Genomic DNA, 20,342 nt, shown 5'->3' on the forward strand with positions numbered 1-20,342 from the left:
CGAAAAAAAATTCATTTGCAGTACCACTTTGAACCAAGATCTGCAAACCACTATATTTGATGCAATACTTTTAATGTAATGATTAATACATTTGAAAAGTTTGACCAGCAAATTGAAGCAGACTATTTTGTTCTGATCCCTTTAATTTGCATTTCAAATGAACAATGACAAAACTAAAATGTTTTCACTGATCTAATATCTTTAAGATCTTAAAATGCCTTGCATCTATTCATTAATAAAATATGGCAACAACTCTGGAAGGCAACACATTTTGCATCGCTAAAAAAGTGCTCTACATATCCTGATTGACAATTCAAGCTGTTCCAGGTTAAAGGTAGTGATGCTCCATTGATTCAAACTTATATTCTGCTTGAAATAAAATCTAACTAAAAATCTGTGCCACATGAAGATTTGTGTATTAATATTCCACTTAATTTTGTCTTCCCCTCTGTTTGTGCAAGTTAGCATTCTATGATTGAATTTGCAATAGTTTTGTGAATTCCAAAAACAACCTCATCTCCAACTTTACAACATAAAACTTGATTCTGATGAAAAGCTATTTAGTTCAATATCAAGAGTACACAAAATGTCCAGTAAGCTTGTAATTCCATTATCACATTTGTTATCTGCATTACACCAAACAGAAGGAAAGTTAGAGCTCTTTAGGATCTTTAAATGCAAGATTCTGAACAGTGTTATAGAAGCTGCTTTCCGGAACAGAACAAAAGTAGTTATCATTTTATTGAAAAACTCAAAGTTGCTGCCAAGCTGTCAGCATTTTCTGTGCCTCTAACTCAGAAAATTCCTCATGCACACATAAGTTCATTGACTGGAAAGGAGAGCTGAGAGTTTTGCCAAAAAAATTCTTCCTCACAGCTATGCAATGAAACAGAAGCAATGTTTTTCAGGCTTTCATTACAGAGGTATTTAAATTTCTCCTTAAAACCTATATGATCTTCTTGAGATCACAAATGTCATATTAAATGAGACTAGAAGTGAAGAATCACCTTGTGAGCAACAGTAAATAATCAGGAAAGGAAAACACAGAATCCTATGTAATCATTTGACTATTTACATTCAGTCAAGACTTATTGTTATTTATAACAATTAAATCATAGGGCGGAGTCAAGATTCAAAGATTTCATACTGACTGGTATGCATTGTAGAAAAAGATTGTGATTACTTAACTAACTTTTGACAATAATGATTAATTAGTAATACTTTCAAATTCTTTATTCTGTATAATATAAACCAACAGTCTAATGTCATCCCATAATCCCTCTCTATGAAAGTAGGCAAGTAACAGTTGAAGAAAAGGACAAAGAAACTTCAACACTCTTAATAAAACTGGGTTAACAGCATGTGAAACTTCAATATTCCATTACTCAAGCTTTTTACTAGGACATAAATATTACATTTTTAGTTTGGAACACTGGTATGTCTGATTATTCATCTTACAAGAGTAAAGGTAAAAAGGATTAATTTGTCTAAGTTCAGACAGAAAACAAGACATCTCTTTTAAGAGTGGACAGAACAGACATAAAGGTATTTTATGTATGGAAGAACACAGAAAAAAGCTGAATGGGTGCAGAACAAAACAGTAGGTGGAAAAAGAGCAATAGAAATGGAGAGAAACCTACAATAGCACAGTGACATGGAAAAATGTAGGAAAAAAAAAGAGGAAAATGTTAGAATCTAGTTTTTTAAAATGCAATAAATACAAAAATACAATCAATACATTGGTAGCAACTTCATAGATTAACCTGTTAACATTTGATGCCATAATATCTTCAAGACCATGCTCTCATGTAACTTAGCAGCTATTAGCAATCCCACTACATTTTGAAATAAGAAAGCATAATGAGAAATTTTTTTCATTTAATTATTTCATATTTTTTCAGTAAGTAAGATTTTATATCCTCTTTTTGGTAATGCTCTGCTCTTTCTTTTTGGCATTTCTCTGGATTAATTGGCATGAACAGTCAGACCTTACACTTATTCAGTGTGTAAAGGACAAAGGACACAGGTCAGTCACATTTCCATTTTCCATTAATGGTGTTAATGAGGTTTGCCAGCAGACTTGCTCATCTGCTAACAACTTCTCTCCTATGACATTCAAAGCTTGTCTCTTTGTTTCAGTTCCTCATGCAACTGGAGAAGGTCGGCAGTAAGGGATGATGACAGAATGCCTGGTCAACTGGAAAACCCCGTTCATCTGCAGCCATGCTGGAGACTGAGGATGGTAAATGCAGCTACGTTGTGTGGACTGTTAGTACTGACAATACTTCAAGTATGTTTCTGGTTTGCAATATTTGTCATGTTGTTGTAGGGGAAATACCTTATTCCAATGAGAAAAACCTATTCTGCTCTTTCAATTTTGGCAGTCCTGTCTTTGAACCTCAGTAGATTGCTATTCTTTTTGGTTTTAAGTAGCTGCAGAAAAATAAGCTGGGTTAGGTTGTCCCTAAATAATCATATTTACATCTGTCAGTTCTAGGTTGTCACTTAAAAGCTGTCCAGATTGTCAGGGAGAAAAAAAAAAGTTACCACCATCTGATAGATATCTGACAACTTATGTGAAAAAATGGATTCACTCCACTGAATAGCTGACAGATACCAATATGAAAAAAAAAAAAAAAAATATAACTGGTACGTTTGTGAAGGTAACAAGAATGGAAATTGCTTGAAAGGTGACCTATCAGTTCACATATCTGCAATTCTCTTCAGGACAGGGAGTTTTACATCTTTAATACTATTCAATCACACATCAGAATCAACAAAATAAATACAGAAATAAATACAATACAGAAAATAAATCAAAACTCTCTGTTTACTATTTTAGGGTTTTCATGTTTTTCTTCACTCATTTTTCTAGTCATTAACTTGTTTTACCTACACCAAAATATATATGTTAAAAAAACCAACCAAACAAACGAACACACACCACAAAAAACAACCCACAAACAAACAACAAAACCAAACAAAACCACAAAAAAAAAAACACCACAAAACTCTCAAAAAAAATATCCAAAGTTACAGATTTAAAATTCACTCTCAGGAAGTATCCACAATTCTAAAACATGCAAGCAAGAGAAACATAATAACTTCATCTAACTGCTCAGGCAAATCACAGTTAAGTTATATGTTCTGAATTTCAGCTTATACTTAAAAATTAAATATACCTTTATCATTTAAATGAAAAAATGAAAACCATGCAAAGTTTGTAAGTTGAAAAACCATCTATAAGTCAACTTTTTTTTTTAATACTATATGTGCTTTATAAATCTTTCAACACAGTTGATTTCACAATAGCAATATGAAAAGAACAACTTTAAAAGTGGGATATAATATGTTCTTATCTTTACAAGAAAAAGAAGAATGGCTTGATGATTAACAGTGCCAGAAACCAGATCTGGCTACAGTTCACCAATTTAAGTCAGTATTACTTAAAAAAGGTATTTACTGATGAAAGTTTTTTACTTCTCAGAAAAACAATACAGATCCTAGGTTACATTCAGATATATTTGTATCAACCTCAGTTAAATCCTTGGTCAAATACCATACTAATCGAAGAGCTGTTGCCTTATAAGTTCACAAAAATGTGAATTCACTTATTATTAGTGTTGAAAGTATGAACGATCTTCACACTATTGTACCATAAAGACCCTTAGTTTTTAAAATGCTAAAAGAAATTATTAATGCTTTATTAAATAACACATTACTACACAGCTACATAGAATTACATTACTTGAAAGAAATGTGAATCATCTGTCCCTTATCATCAGGTGAGTTAGCCTTTTTTTGGAAAATCTATGACTCTCTAACAGAACCTTTATGAAACTTATGTAAAAATGCAAACTGTCCTAGCTGAACTTAGCAAATTGCCAGCTGCTCTGAGTTTATTTTCAGTCTTTCAGAAAAAACAGTTGCTGATTCAAATCATCCATCTTGTCAGATGGTACATTGTCATATAGTTGGGTTTATGGATCTCACATACACATGCACTACATTAGGAAAATTTCTGAGTACGATTACCAAACAAACAAAATCCACTAGCGAAAAGAAGAAAAAAGATGCATGCCTCCCTAGACAGATAAACCACTTTCCTTGATAAAACACAATAATCCTTCTACTTGAATTTCAGATGTTCATGAAAGGTGACAGAAATTGGAAGGATTGACTCTAAAATAAAAAATGTGATTCCAGAATTGCATAGATTAAAACTTTTCTTAGGAACAGATCTACTGAAGACTCATATTTGAGATCAGACAGGCCATATGTTAGGCTGTCCTCCCTCTCATCATAATTTTCAGCAAGGTCAGTATTAGGCTATGCTTGTTAGTCCAGGCTATTGATCTATATGCCTAAAAAGACTGGGAATTGCCTTATTGCACATTACCATCTGGAACACCATATAGCAAACTTTCGTGAGTATAATTCCAAGTAATTCAAGAAATATGTTTAAAAGGAAATATAAAGTAAAAATCTTCTATACTTCTGGCATCAATATCGGTAAATTTCCGATGTGGTTTAATTAATCTGTTTTCAGAGTATTTTTTTCAGAGGAAAAGAGTAAAAATCTTAACTGTTCTGTAACGCAAGCAACTGTCATGGACATTTATGAAAACTGTAATTATAAGAAAGCTGTCTGTTGGGAATATCACAATTATGGAAAAATATTTTGTGATGGCCCAGTACCTTAGAGGAGAAAAAAGTGTATCTGACCTAGAAGTCACTGGTCTTATCTCCCATTTTTCTGACAGAGATACTCACTGATATCTTCAACAGAGAAGCTACTCCAACTCAGGCACACACTTCCCATATTGTAAAATCTCTCTACTTGCAAGGATTTATTTTTGTTTAGAAAAGACACTGCCTTCTAGGCTTTGAGTTTCACAAAATGTTTTCATGTCGTTTTTGGCTATTTACATTGAAGTTCAAATCTGTATCAGAAATCCACTAGCAGAATCATGCAGAAGCCGCTATGTTTCCATCTCTTGGCAAACAAGTCTTTCTTGTTGCACACATAAAGAAATCTCTGTAATACTTAATGATGCAACTTATGCTCAAATTTAGATCTAATCTGTGATAGTTTGAACAATCTTTGATGTTTTATGGAATTGCTACAGATAAAATTGCTGCGGGACCCTCACTAACACTATCATTTTGTTCAGTCTGCTAAAGAAACAGATTTTTTTTTTCTTAATTTTTAACATTATACATAAATAATATTGCTTATAATATTTTATGCATTTGATTTTATTACTCTAAACTGTATAAATAAAACAAGAAACAATGTTCTTTTCCACTTCTTTAGTTTTGGGAAACTGGAACAGTTTTCCACCAGAAAGAAAGTGTTCTAAATTAAGAACTAGGTCCTTAGACCATGTACTCACATTAAGCAGCACCTCATTCCTAAGAAGGCATTGATTCCATTCAGATTATTCCACAGGATGCAGATCAGGATACCACCGGAACGTTAAGTGCCTGTTTAAAGTCTGTCCTACACAGAGGAGCATGCAAATTGATTCAGACCCAATAAACAGAAGAGATACTGTTCTGAAGTAGAAACAGCCACAGCCTTTCGTTCCTTAACAGGGCAGAAGTGATTAAGTAAAACCTTATAATCAAAGTATTTGAATAGTATGTATTAAAACAGTCAAAAAAAGCTTTTACTGTAGCCACTTGTCTGTTAACTTTAACAATGTTATTGTTATTTTATTTTTATTCTTTAGAGTTTATTCTATGAGCCATTCAATGCTAGTTGCTAATGAAAATGCTCTTGCTCTTCACAATGATTGTTAAAAAAAAAAAAAAAAAAAAAAAGTGATCAGTCACCTAGAATGACAGGAAGAAAAAAATGAAAATTAATGAAGCAAAGTAAAAGATAATTCCTAATAAATCAGGAATAAAAATGAGGAAAAAAATGCAAATAAGGAAACTTGTGGGACTTGCCTGATCATGCTATACAATCAAAGCACACAATTCCAGATGATTTAAATGACCTGTGACAAAAGGACAGTTAACTGTCTGTGACATGCCAGTCATCCTTAGAATGAACCTACTGATTCAAGACTTAGCCTTAATCCCAGAGGAAATCAGGGTAAAGTGCTCAAAAATTACTAACCTAACAATGACACTCCCAAGAGAAAAGAAACTCCTCATCACCACACCAATATCAATCACTTAATGAGTTACGCATTCAATATGCAAGTAAGACAGGGAGAGTGTAATTGGTGAAGTAAATCATCCACTATTTTCTGCAGTGCTGTACAAAACCAAAGAGGGTGAAACTGTAAGAGAAAGTCTTGCTGTGAAAAGGAAAAAATAATTAAATATGCATTTAATGAAGACATTTAAATAAAAAGTTCAGCAGAAGAAATAGATATTACAGCAAAATAATGAAAGTCATATTTTTGAGTGATAAAATCTTTTAATAAATAATGCCAGAATGGGGTTGGCGGAGTAATGATACCACAGTGTGTGTTGCTAATTGAACAACTATAGCCTGAGCTTGAATTCATGTTTTCTTTCTGTCTTGGCTGCTAGATGTCCTGTATGTTGAAGAACGGTACAATCTGGTTGGTAAAAGGAGCATCTATATCCCATATAAAGCACACAGACCTGCATTAGTAAATTGTATTTGTACAGCATGAAAATGTCAAAAGCTAAGGTCAGATTTGTCGTGCAAATAAACCCAGTCAGTATGGAGACAGTGTAGGCAGCGTGTTCCTCTCGTTTCAGAGAAAAATTCAGAACCATTCACCTTGAGTTGTTAATAACAGTGAGATGAATTCTCTTATACATCTTTCATTAATCTCCCACACTGTGAGCACTGCTAAGATTCTACTAATTTATTTCTGCTTTCTGCTTTATATCTTTCTATTGTACTTGTATTTAGGGATACAGGGATGTGGCAACAGTAGCAAATAATTAATAAAACAGACCAACATAATAGCAGTCACATAATGTTTGCATAAACCAATATTAGACCATTATTCCTCACAAGATTTAACATGAAATCCTATGATAATTTTATTTAGCACAAAGGGAGAGCAGAATGTTTATGGCAGTTTACCATAAATGCTAAAAATACCTCTACAAAATAGAATTACAATATCTATAAATATGTCTATAGAAAGGAATAGTAAATGGTTTATATTAGGGGTTTTTTTTTGTTATCTTCTAGAATTAAATAAAAAACTTAGCATTACAACAACTCTAAAACCTACAGTATTATTCTATATAACATTTTATGGATCTTCCAGATAATCATCTATAAAGCTCAGTTTCTTATTCATGAAATTCAATATAATGTTTTAAATCAAAAATCCAACACATCATGTAAAAACAGTAACACATAAATCACACTATTACACTGTTCCACCTGAAGTCCATCTTTCTTAACATTCTGTGCTGTCAAAACCGATGACCCAAGGGCATCATGGATTTGCAACATGCATGAAGTCTGGTGGTGTGCTACCATATGAAGCAACCAAAACAACAGATGATAGCAGATAGTTCCTCTACCAGTAAAGCCCTACCATAACAGTTAACCATCAACTGTCTTATCAGCTCCACAGAAAATACTCAGATATGTAAGGACATTCATGTATCTGTATTCACCACAAAAAATCACTACTTGTGTCATTCCTATTGCATTCTGCGGCTCCAGTATTCCAGGGTGAGTGCAGAGAAACAATACTGTAGTCATGCATATAACTTATTCATTATCTTATTGCTTCTTAGATGAGTATTGCTAAGATTTACTCTCATAAGATGATATATTAAAATACACGTAGTGTAAACAGTAGAAAATAAAAGATCAAACTGTGGGAGTAAATGGATACATATTTGTGTGTACACATGCACACACAGAGAGTGTTTTTGCTTTGTATAAAGTACATCTTAAAGAAAAAAATAAAACTACTTACACCAGAATAGAAAGGCTCACCAGACACACAGATCACATCCTGCTCCTGGATCGTCAAAATGTCTTTGGCTAAGTGCAGTCGCACTTTGAAAGGCTCCTGGTTACCATCCTGCAGCAAACAAGTCCCTGTCTTTGTCTTGAGAGGGAGAAATAAAGAAAAAAAAGTTTTCTCAGTCAGCACTTTGCCTTGCTAGAAGTGGTATTTTGAAACAGAATAACTGAGAGATAGGTACAACTACCATAAATACGTCAACAAATATCCAAAACTATAACCAGTGATCAATGAATTTATTTAGTATTCTCAGACTGCAAGAGAATGATGGTTACAGTAGCAACTAGCAAAGACAGATTCTGCAACAATAAGATACTACTCTGCCTGTGATAAATCTGTGAAACTCCTTTCAATTTGCTTCAGAGTAGCTGTGCTATTACTTTCCATCTTTGTATTAAAAGATGACACTTCACTTGGACATGAAATAAAAGCTGATGTTTCACCGCAATTTTGACACAGAAATGCATATAATAACACCACTCGACTAGCCAAGTATAAGCACTGACAACCTACATGAACCCATTGTAGGCTTTTCCTGATCTGTGGACACAACACTGACTTACGCTTTTATGCTCCTTTTCAAATGAAGATGCTAAAGTTAAGAATAAAAGAAATAGAGACCAAAGAATGCAACTCCCAGTAGCAACTTACTTCTTGCTCCACTTCTATATTTTTCTTTTATAGTTAGACATCAGGAAATCTGTAGGAGTCTTCAATATACAATAAGTGTCTTTCCAACAATTTAACAGTGTCTTTGTGGCAGTAACTATTTGTTCTGGTTTTGGGGGCATTATACTTATGAGCCTTGAGCAGTCAAAAAGTCTATGTGTATAAGCACTTACAGTATTCAACAATTTCTCCCTGAAGGCTGTGTTGAAAATAACACTCTTTATAACAATTTATAAATGGATAAAAGTCATGTTGGTACAGCATTTTTGGTATGAGAAATTTATCTACAATCGATCTAAAAATTTAGCCTTAAACATGTAATTTACTAGTAATAGATACCTAAACCTATTTGCATAGATATATATGTATGCACATATGTACCTCTGAAGAAAATTCAGATATAAAAATTATTTAAAATCTTGGACTCAGTGGTGTCAGTAATAAAATTTCCATTGTCTTCATTCAGGTCAGATTTCAATTCACTATCTGTAAAATGTTTGCTTGTGAGGAGATCAAGGAAACAAAATTCTTGCTGTGAACTTTAGCTGCCAAGGTTGACCTGACTGAATCTGAGGACTCTTTCTCCAACATGAGTTTAAAAGAAGATTTAGAAGATCTCCCCATAATGTGATCTGATCCCTTAAATCCATAGCATGGAGAGAACAAACACAAAAATGGAACTGACAGTAGGCAACTGGCAGAAGGAAAGTTTAGATTGCTCTCAAGAGACTTTAAAAGAGGTGGAAAGGTCGAGGACAGCCTTTAAATAGCTCTATATAATGTTCCCCACCAACAAACTGTTCTGTCATTTCTGCTCCATGCCCAACACTCAAACTTAGAAAGTTGCTTTCCTTTAGACACCAGTAGCAAATCTGTGTAACTCAGCCATAACTTTGAAAGGTGTTCTGATGTTTTTATTCTTTTTAAACTAAGTAAGATGAAGAAAAAATGAACAGTTCCATGCACTGAACTTATGCTGAGGTCAGAGGAAGCTCTGGTCAGAAGACGTCATGCAGCCTTGTTCTAATACGGTCATGGACAGGCAAATTAATTGGTCAGCGAAAGGTTTTCAGTATCCCTGAAAAATTCCTTCTTCTATGATACATAAAATGTTATGCCATTAAAATAAAGTGGAAGTAAACTAGTTAAATTACCATGGTCTTTCTCCTTATAACTTCTGTTTTACAGCCTAAGATGATTCCTCTTTCCATGGATTTGTGAAATAAGCAGTAAATGACATTGGAAGTTGAACAGAATGGGTGATGAATAACTATGGCCAAACAAAAGGGGCTGGTTTCCAAACATCTACCACTCATAAAATGCCTTTCTCCTACAGAAAAGTTTGCAGACATGCCTTTCTTCTTCCTTGGATAACTGGCAATGGAATAAATTCTGCCTTTGATGCAATGATTATAGTAACTCTGCCATACTTGACTGTGTATTTCAGATTTGTTCAATAACCCTCTACAATCTCCCAAGAGTCTTTCTGCAAAAGCTGAGTGGTTTCTTTGTGGGAATTAGAAGCACATAACCATAACAGGAAAAAAAAAAAAAAAGAGCCATGAGAGCAAAATTAAAATTCAAGTCAATTTCTAAATGCATGTGGCCTCAGCTTATTTAGTCTGAACGAGGAAACCAAACTTGGGAACAACAAAACATTTTGGCCCTCGGAAAGACTGATCACATACATTCAGGGAACTTATTTACATTAGACACTCTAAAATGTAATGAATCTCTTTACTGTTGTTAGGCTTTTGAAAGCTGGTTTATGATACACTTAAAAATTAAACCTTCGATTATACTACCTCCTTCCCTCTCCCACCTGACAGTAGCATTAACAATCACATAAAGGAGATGATCTGAGAAGATGATGGTAACAATATAGTTTGGTTTCATCAGCTAAGCTCAAGAGAAGTGCTTGATAACAAAGACTGGATTTTTTTTTTTTTTCATTATGTTTCTTTTTTGTCTACTAACATTTCTTCTTCTCCCTCATCTTACCCCTTCCCCTTCAAAGCATCCAGTAAACTGAATCAAATGAAGATATGAGTTCCTGCACCCTTATCCAGAAGCGGAACTTAGGGAAGATGTTCTGTATATATACTTTCATGTAAATTACTGCGCACATCAACATTTTTCATACATGTGGCCCCAGTAAAATTATTCTGGTTGGAAGGAGATAATCTTTCCAGCTTGTATGCCTGCCATCTCTTATATTTGAAGAGTTTAGGCGGTATGCATATGTATACGTGGAAGAGATGCAGGGGTGCGGGGTTGTGGATGATGTTAGCTTTTGTTCCTATTACTAATTTTCAGAAGATTCCATGAGAGGGTGTGCTAAAATTTTCCCTTCAAGCCTTCTACATTTCATTGGGGAGTTCTGTCCTACCCCTGACTTATAGCAATAAAACAGCATTTGACATGTCAGCCGAGCTACTGTAGCTGTCAGTGTGAGGTTGTGCAAGATAACCTCTTGTGCTCAAACATATGATAAACTGCCTCGCCTTACAGCAGACAAGAATAGAGAAGCATAGTTCAGTTGATAACAGTTTGTTAAGCCAATACACCTTGACTGTATGCTTAAGGTGAAATCACCAGGATCATTATTCTGCTTACATTCATACCATGCTACTTTTTGCATCCTATTTATAGAGTTTGGCACGTGTTGTAAAGAGGGCAAGAAAACTGAGTGAAGTTGCACATTATTATGAAGTAAATGAGGTAGGATACCCAATGAATACGGAACCAATACGCAGTGGTGAAAGAACGAATCTCCATATGGGAGAAGAGTCAGGGACTCCAAGTGAAACCAGTGATGAAGGCAGTGGTACCCAAGTGAGATGCTGTGAGTGTTGCACCTGCACAGTACTGACACTGTCATCTCATTCTGCACCCTTTTTAGCTAAGTTAGACAAGAACACTGATGTGGTAAGAGCCTGACATCCTTGGCAGGATATTAGAAACTGCTTACTGTTCCTGACCTAATATAACTATGAGGGGCTGAAAACTGATTCCTGTCTACTTTGACACACCAGAGTGTGTTGAATTTGACTGTCAGAGAACAGTATAGGTTAGCAAAGCCCTTGCAGCAGACTGATTCTACAAAGAATATGGTCACACTCAGATCATTATTAGCAACAAGCCAGTGAAAAAAGGCCATTTAAAAATCTTTTTCCATTATATCCTGACTTACATCAAATTGTTCATAGTGGCTGTGTATAGGATGTGGCCCTAGTAACTTTACGAAGAGGAATTTTAAAAGGCTTGCAAACCATTAACAGCTTGGTGCAATACATGTAGCCTTATACACGGCTTTCACATATATTTAAGAATTCATTTTAGAGAAAATACACCTGAGAATTACAGTTTATGCATTTATGCTAGCAGTAAAGTCTCTACCAAATATATACCAAAATAAATACTGGATAAGAAACATTTTTAAAGTTACTTATTGTTTTCAAAGTCAGTTTCCTGTTGAAGATTTTTTTTTTTCATTTTCCCTAACTTTTGTTTACCATGTCATTTATGATCGGGGAAAAAAAAAAAAATCAAAAACTTTTTCTATGTTTTGTATGTTTTGAAGACTTATGCAGTATTTCAGGCAATTTTAAATATACTTTTTAAATATACTTCATTAGTTTTCAAGAGAAGACTATATCTTTTTGGTTTTGCTATTTTATCTATTACTTTTGACTTATGGTAATAAAACAATGTGGATAGCTTCATCTCTCCTAGTTTCAAAACAGTAGGAAGACTTCAACAGATAACCCAGAAGAGCTTAGTCCATGAACCAGTGAAAGAAAAGAAGAGGAAAACAAAAGTCTTGCAATCTATTTTCTATGCAAGGAGGCCAGGATTTTTACTTTCTGCTTTGGCTGGTATGTCCTAAAATAAATTAAACCTCTGCAATTTAGTTTTAAGGCCTGAAATTTAATTTTAGCATCAACAATCCAATACTAGTAAGGAGAATGGGTTACAGAAACTCCCTTAACATGTAGGCAGTTCACTTCAGATAAATATCTACACTTCTGGATGCTTATTTGAACTCAAGTTGACCTTTTAAGTATTTGGAGGTATGCTTCTCAATGCTTTACAATCACAACTATAAAAGGAAATCGAATCAAAGGTATAAGTCAGTAACAGCAATGAATACAAGAGCTAGGAATAAGCGTCAGAACCACATACAGTATATTTCTCAGATAGTCCAGCTACTGCGGTGGTGTTGCTAACCTAAGTAAAAAGCACTTCTATTGTCAAAAATTGGAATTCAACCCAGAAAAACACAAATGTTATACAGAGACTGTTCTCTCAGGTACCGACATTTTCCAAACCTGCATGTGACTTTTACACTCCAATATGAAAAGAATGCAGGAAAATTTTGAATTTGGAATTAATTTTCTTTTTATTTGATTTGCCAGGTCTGAGTAATAAAATCTTACATAGAATTTCCTTGTTTCATACAGTTTGATTAATTCAATATGTATATTAGACATTTGGAAAATGGGGGAAAATTTATATAAATTGATATATATATATATTTATATTTATATAGATATATATGGAAAAATGCATATATTAGTTTCTTACTTTTTTAGAGCAAAAAACTTTTACTTTCTGAGACTATAAGTAAAGAAATTTTGATGTCTGAATCGCCAATGTGTTTACTGGGATGAGATTTCATCATTATAGTTGAGATAACATAAAACTGAAGCCTATTGTGACAACATGCATGTTCATTCATTTAATTGACTTATTGCATGATATTCTCACAGGTATTGTGAGTTACGAGTGATTTTCCATCTTGTGATTTTGGGATTAAATTATGAGTTGAAGCTGGATCTATGAGAAGAAATATATATATATATATTAGAAGCCCCAGCATTGTCATTTGATAGGATTTATAAACAAAGGAAGTTGGCAGCTTAGGCTGAAAAGTTGTAAATCAGAAAATGGCATAAAGTTGACTAGAAATAGTCAAAAATAGTATATAACAAGTTCTATGAAAGAAAATAATGAGGAAGTCAAAATATTGCTTAAAATTTAATACACAGTGTGTGGCAGGCAAAGAAAAACAACTCTCAAACTGAATGTTGAGACAGAGGTCAATAGACCTGTGAACAACAGAATTTACCAAACTGTGAAGTTTCTGAAGTCTACAAGAATATTCATAGGATTCATAAAGCAGAAGACAAACAAAAAGTTTACCAATTCAAACTAATCTTTCAAAGAAACAATGGACAGTACTGTGAAAATAGATTAATACATTCCAAGTAGATAATGAATAGGATATTTACTAATTTAAATAAGTTTCAACTTAAATTAGAAAAAAAAATGTAGTTCAAAAGTTAGAAAGTCAGAAAAATTAGAAAGCTGAACATGCAGCTTTTTCATAAAGTACATGGAAAATATATTTTGAAAAACAGTATCTAAAGGGAAATGTTCTAATGCATTATAATCTTCCCAAGTCTTCAGTTATATCAAAAGGGTACTTTTGGTGCAGAGGACAGTATTATGTCAGAGACTGAGGTTATCTTCCAAGAGGCAGTTTTCAGAACATAGAATAAGGTCAAGTGAGTATAGAAGAGCATTTAAAGAACCCATTGACTATGATTTACACTCTTGTAAAGTTCAGAAAGCTCAGGATGAAGGCTAAAAGAGGAGCTGGATAGTCTTAAGGCCTGGAAATCATTGAATAAGTACAAGAACCACAACAACATATATATTTGTTAATCAGTGAGGGGAAAGAGGATGGACTTCAGAATAATTAACTATGAAACAACGGAAAATATATCACAACTAGCAAGTGGAGAAGCCTCAAGAAAAAAAAAAGTGACTTTCCCATCATCAGATATCAGGTAGTTTCCCTTAGGAAAAAAAAAAAGTGTGTGAGACCTCATCTTTTTGTAGTGCCATTTGAATTGTTTAGCACAGAAAGTATTTTCTTACAGAATAAAAGCACTGTAAGAAGCCTTGAAAGGCATCGCAGTCTACAGATAAGTTGTTTAGGGGAGAAAATAATCATTAAAATCATACGAATCATCCTGAGATTGATGCCAAAATGTATCTGTCTACATATCAGTGTCTAATCTTTCATTATAGTCAAGGGAGAATTACTCATTATAGACAATGAAGTGTGGAAAACAGTTCAGTTGATCAGCAGGTTTTGGGGGAACTGAATTTCTCTGTGGGCTCCACTGACTGTAAAATTCAGATCTGCAGTAAGAACTTGGACACAAAGTGTCTGTGCAGAGGTACCTACAAGTAGAAAAAACTGTTTCAGAGACCAAATCTCAAACCAAATCCCACTAGTAGACACTAGAAAAAATGTGATGCATGAAATCAACATTACTATGAAAAAGCTAAGGTTCCCTCAGAGGCATCCAATGTAATAGAGCAGAAGTTATTCAAAATAAAACAGTAGTTTAAGAAAAAAAAGAATCTAATATGTCATGGGCACAATGAAAACTATGTTTTAGCCTCAATACACCTATGTGGAATGTTTCAGTATTCTGCTAATTGAAACTCAGTTCAAGCCATTTACTGGCATTTGCAAGGATGGGGATGGGAGTACCAAGGAGAGTCTGAACCCCACTCATCATTTTGGGAGAGCAATCTCAGTTCTTCTACAGTGATTGTTACAGCACTGGAAGATGGCAAAGAAGGGTGATAAGATATTCAGAAGAAACGAAACAAAGAGGGAAAGGTGAAAAAGACCAGATAGATGAGATACCTCATGACAGCTTTTACTGCCATTCTCAAAATCTGCCTAGTAACAATTTTGGCATAGAAGACCTGAGATTATATTTCCCAGATACACAGTATTAGGGAGAAATTGATATAATAGGGGATGGAGTGGAAAGATGGATAAAAGTTGTAAATGTACCAACTAGAAAACCGATTAAACAGAAGTATGTGGAACAATGTCTACAGCTACTTTATGTTTCATCTCAATAGTTGAAATAAATAAAAAGTGCCAAAACTCCTGTGGCTTGAAGTGGTTAAACTGAATAAAACCACAAGTTAATTAAGGAGGTAATGTCACAATGGTATTTTCTTTAATCACTATTTTCACTTTCATAAGAAGCTCAAATACTCGATGAGGGTTTGGTGACAAGTCTGAAAAACTTTGAGGTACTAAGAAAACTACATTAAAAGCAGGAATTGAAATACCCGACAGAATGGATGATTACACCTCGTACAAAACTCAAGTCAACAATTATATTAAGTAATTAGTTAATACTTGGCTGGCAGAATTCAAAAGACAATATCCACATCAGTGAAGAAATAAAAATGAACCCTTCTGGAAACCAAGAGGTAGATAAAAACCACAACTGTTAGGTTATGTAATAAAATCTCTGCACATGCACAAAGGAGTAGAGACAAACTATGGCGAACGGGGGAAGTTCAAATAACACCTTGTCCAGTTGCAGCAAAAGGGACACAGCCCATCACAACAAGCCCAGAGGAACAAAGAAGCACAACAGCAGGCAGAAAACTGAATTAAGGACTCAGAAGAAGGGTCACCCAGTCTGGTCCCTGCTAGGTCTGTCCCTGGACAGCCTCAGCTCCAGTGTCCAAGTGTGAAACCCATCATGGTAAGACAATGCCGGAGCATTTTTTCGACTGAGTGGGGGTCACTGCTTTGGGGTGTGGGGCACATTATGGGATGCAGTTTTGGATTGCACAGGACTCAGGGAATGTTTACAGGAGGAAGCAAAGGTGACGAAAGGGAGAGGTTTCAGTGATTTGGCGAGGTACAAGTATGGGAAAATAGAAGGAAAATAAGGTGTTGTTTCATGTAAATAGTTTTCTGGTCAGTATAGTTTTCTGGCCATGCCCCATGCTTGATCAGTGCAGTCTATGCTATTCTGCTATTAAATTCCTTTATAACTCTATTCCTGGGTGAGGGACTCAGTAGGGGAGGCAGTATGTGTGTATGTGATGGTCCGTACAAGCAGCTGGAAAAGGCCTAACACCTTGAGGGCACATATGCCCAGGTTCCAGCAACTGGGAAGACTGGGATTTGGGGGGGCTGCTGGGCAGACTGTGTGAGCCCAGCTGCTGAAGGCATCCATGTTGTACATACATACACATATATATTCTCACAAGTGGAACTACATCCTGCTCATCCAGAGAGGGGAGCAGAATCAAGCTGTTGGTGCTGTCTGTGTTTGTGCAAGTGCTCTGTGTGTCTGTATGTGACCTGTGTGGCTTGTCATGTACATAAATATATACATATATACGGATACATGTAGTGTATCTATGTGACACACGCATATGCCTGTTGGGGATACATATTCACCCTCTCTACCAGTTTGACCTAGGAGCACAGAGCTGCAGCAGCCTCCTCGCTCCTGGGTTTTCAGATCCAGCTCAGTCTATTTTCCCTCGAACAAAAAACAAAGTAGATGATGCTTTACAATGACACTGCTGAGGTTTTAGTTAAATGTACACTATGTGTAAGCACAAGGCTATTGATTATTTATTTAGACATAGGCATTTGATGAAAGTAGATGGAGATCCTATATTTTATTAACTTTGGTTGGCTTGGGAGGAAAGTTGTAGACCAAGATTTTTCAGAGTCTCTCAGAAGTGATGGCACTGAATCTGTAGCACGAAGCTCATTTTACATAAAGCTGATAAACTGGAGTTGAATCCATCTTATTTAACTTTATTAGTCTAAAAGCTAGAGGGTCTTCTTTAGGGTCTCCCAATTGTGGAGCTGTTTTGGGATGAGGAGGAGTCATCCTCTCCTTCCCTTGTCTGTCATGGAAGTTCCAACAAAGCAGCTGATTTTTAAAGGGCTAAATTTGAAATCAATGCCCCCATTTGAAGTTACATAGAGAACGAAATGGGTCTGTCAATGTACTTGCACTGCAAGCGCTAATACAGAACTCCTGTGCCAGGTCATCTTTCTGTGGTTGATCTTGTTACTGCTGCTGGGCACAATTAATTGCCATTAAATAATCTATACTAGCATACAGTTTAAATAATGACATAAAATACTATGAAAAGAATATGTAACTGACTCTTTTGCTCAATAAGTGCATTCAAAAATATATTTAAAAAAGAAACAAAAGCAAAAACCAAATCTCAAAACTAACAAGAGTCCTTTTTCCCAGTAAATAACCTGAAATATACTGTATTGTATAACTTAGACTGGGCATGGTTCTTCTGAGGTATTAAAGCCTGTTACATAGCGTACTGGACAACCATGACAGTATCTTTTCCCAAAAGAAACCTTCACTTTAATATTAGCTTTTGACCCTACCGCTGCTTTCAGAATCCTGTGATGATTTCATGTTCTTTAGCCTGCTTATTTTCTGTTCCCCTATAATTTATACCAATTGATTCTCAGATCAAAATTTGGTTTAGATGCAGTTAGTTTTTTATTGTACTGCTGTTCCCATCCCTCTACTTCTGTTTTTTCATGTGATCATGATCATACTTAAAGATATGGCCAGTCTTCTTGTTCCTAGTCACAGCTTCCTAAATATCATCTGTGATTCTCAGTGTACAGGTGCATCACATTTTTTAATCCAATAATGCATTAACATAATTACGTAATGTGGTGCAAATAGTTTTCACTGTATCTCAATTGCTAAAGTTGTGAAAACACATTAAAACACTATGTTCATAGACAATCACTGAGCAAATAAGATGACCTTTTTAACATCTAGAAAGAGATCTCATTTACTTCCTTTAAGGCCAAGTTAGGATGAGCACAGAAAGCAAAGCACTTCCTTCATCTCTAGTGGAGGGGGACTGAAGTGCTTTGCATTGACATTATGAAACTATACCTATTTCAAGTGAAAATAACTTTATTTCCTCATCGTATCAGAATGAAATTGCTTTTAATTTTGGTTGTCTTCTCAACTTCCCCTCTCTCCTCACCCATCTCTTTCCTGTACTTCTATATATGGCCCTTGATTTTGCTGAACAATGCTATACAGATTTCTGGTTCCATTGATGTTTTTCTTCACGTACAGGCTTTCAGATATAAACACTTCACTGAAGGCAAAGCTCACACACAATGTAGCTACCTGCGCCTACATTGTGTCTAATGAGGTAAATTGGAATGGACAGAGGTGAGGGCTGATGATGAATAGACATGGGCAGATTCTTTCATCTTCTGCTATAGTCTGTCTGCCACCATAAAGTGATCAGTTTAGTAACTTATATCTGATTATAAAATTCCTCTAATTTACAATAAAAGGGGTAAAAAGAGGATTTTGCATATAAAAAGGATTACAAGTTTTTTTATTCAACTATTGTTTGAAAAGAAAAATATCTGATCCTACCTCTTCACAGGTGTTCCTGAAATCCATGTGCTATGACACAGCAAGTGATATTTGTCTGAAATGGAGAGAAAGATTTCATTAGCATGGAAAAGGTATTGCAAAACATAAAAGTTATCTGTAGTGAGGTGAGCAATTGCTCTTCTCTTTGTTAGGTCCAGTTATACTCATGGCTTAAAAAGAGAAATGATCAAAGTTGCAAAGGATTAGAAAGGGTAAGGTGTTAGAAGTTGCTCCTAGTTCTGAAAAAGTACACAACCTGGTTTCACTGAATATAATCAAAGGAATGCTTATGTTCCCACAACTACCTCCCTTCTACAGGGCATTCAAAGTTACTTTTCTTATTGCAAATTTTGGGGGGTGATGTTTTGTTTTGATTTGGTTTTGTTTTTCAAAAGTAAGAGTACACTGGAAAGTAACACTTGAGGATGGAGACAAGTAAGTGTTGCTCTTCAGAGTACCATCTATTTTCTAGATGACTGTTGATTTTTTTTTTTTTGCCTTTTTTTTCTTTTCTCCCCTAATTTAAAAAAAAACAAAAAAAGAAAAAGAAAAAGAAAAAAACAATTTCAATACCTTTTGTCTCACATTTTATTAACATACATAAACTCTCCAAGGAAGCCAGTGTGATTAACAGTGTGCTTACCTTGTAGAAACATTTAGGAGTTTAAAAACCCAAACGTTAGAAAAGTCAGGAATATGCATGAGTGCTGGCAAAATGTCACACCAAATCCTGTGATTATTACTTTTCCTGTCCTTTACCTAAAGTGTGTGCATCCCAGTGCACACTTACACATTCATTTATTTATGAGATAAAGCCACTGGCACAGGCTGTTAACAGAGGATAATAACAGTGTCCTGCTGCTGGTTCTGCAATAGAAATACTCATGCATCAGCCAATAGCATTTACAGGAAACACTTCCTGGACAAAACAGACATTTCATTTGATGCCTGGAGAAATGAAACCTTTAACAAAACCCTCTCCATTGAGCATTTTATTGCTATTCTGTATTAATTATGCACTTACAATCATTCGTACAAGTATTGCATTTAAAGCTCCAACACAGGTTTAATTATAAAGTGCATTACTTCATAAATCAGTTCACCATTGACACCCTGAATAAACACTGTGGATGATTAAATTAGAGGAACACATATCATGCATCATGCATAAATTTTATCATCTTATGTTGGTAAAATACTCCACTCATTAGTAATTTTGTCCTCTGGTAATACATGAAAAAATGCAGAAAATATAAACACAAGTAATTTTAAAAATAAAACATTTGTAAAATGATAAACTGTGGAACCCACTGCTGACAGGTATCCCCATTCTGCCTCTGGTTAACCTCTGCAATCCCCATATCTCCAAATCACAGCCACTTTCATC

At 34.9% G+C, this 20,342-nt stretch overlaps 1 protein-coding gene across 8 annotated transcripts in view; it reads right to left on the reverse strand.

Annotated features, from left to right (window-relative positions):
* The window catches only part of SNTG1 (syntrophin gamma 1), a 344,915-nt gene that overhangs the window by 137,844 nt on the left and 186,729 nt on the right, over positions 1 to 20,342 (reverse strand). For 6 of the 8 annotated variants that reach the window (XM_071804126.1, XM_071804127.1, XM_065832962.2 and 3 more), the window contains 2 exons: positions 18,956 to 19,010; positions 7,935 to 8,069 (listed from right to left, as the gene is read on the reverse strand). In XM_071804126.1, coding sequence (XP_071660227.1) covers positions 7,935 to 8,069; positions 18,956 to 18,982 — 162 coding nt within the window. In that variant the 5' untranslated portion in view covers positions 18,983 to 19,010. Of the gene's footprint in view, positions 1 to 7,934; positions 8,070 to 18,955; positions 19,011 to 20,342 lie in introns of those variants that run through there. The other 2 variants (XM_071804130.1, XM_071804129.1) reach the window with 1 other exon arrangement.

Source organism: Patagioenas fasciata, chromosome 2 (assembly GCF_037038585.1).
Source record: "Patagioenas fasciata isolate bPatFas1 chromosome 2, bPatFas1.hap1, whole genome shotgun sequence".
NCBI classification, from domain to species: Eukaryota; Metazoa; Chordata; class Aves; order Columbiformes; family Columbidae; genus Patagioenas; species Patagioenas fasciata.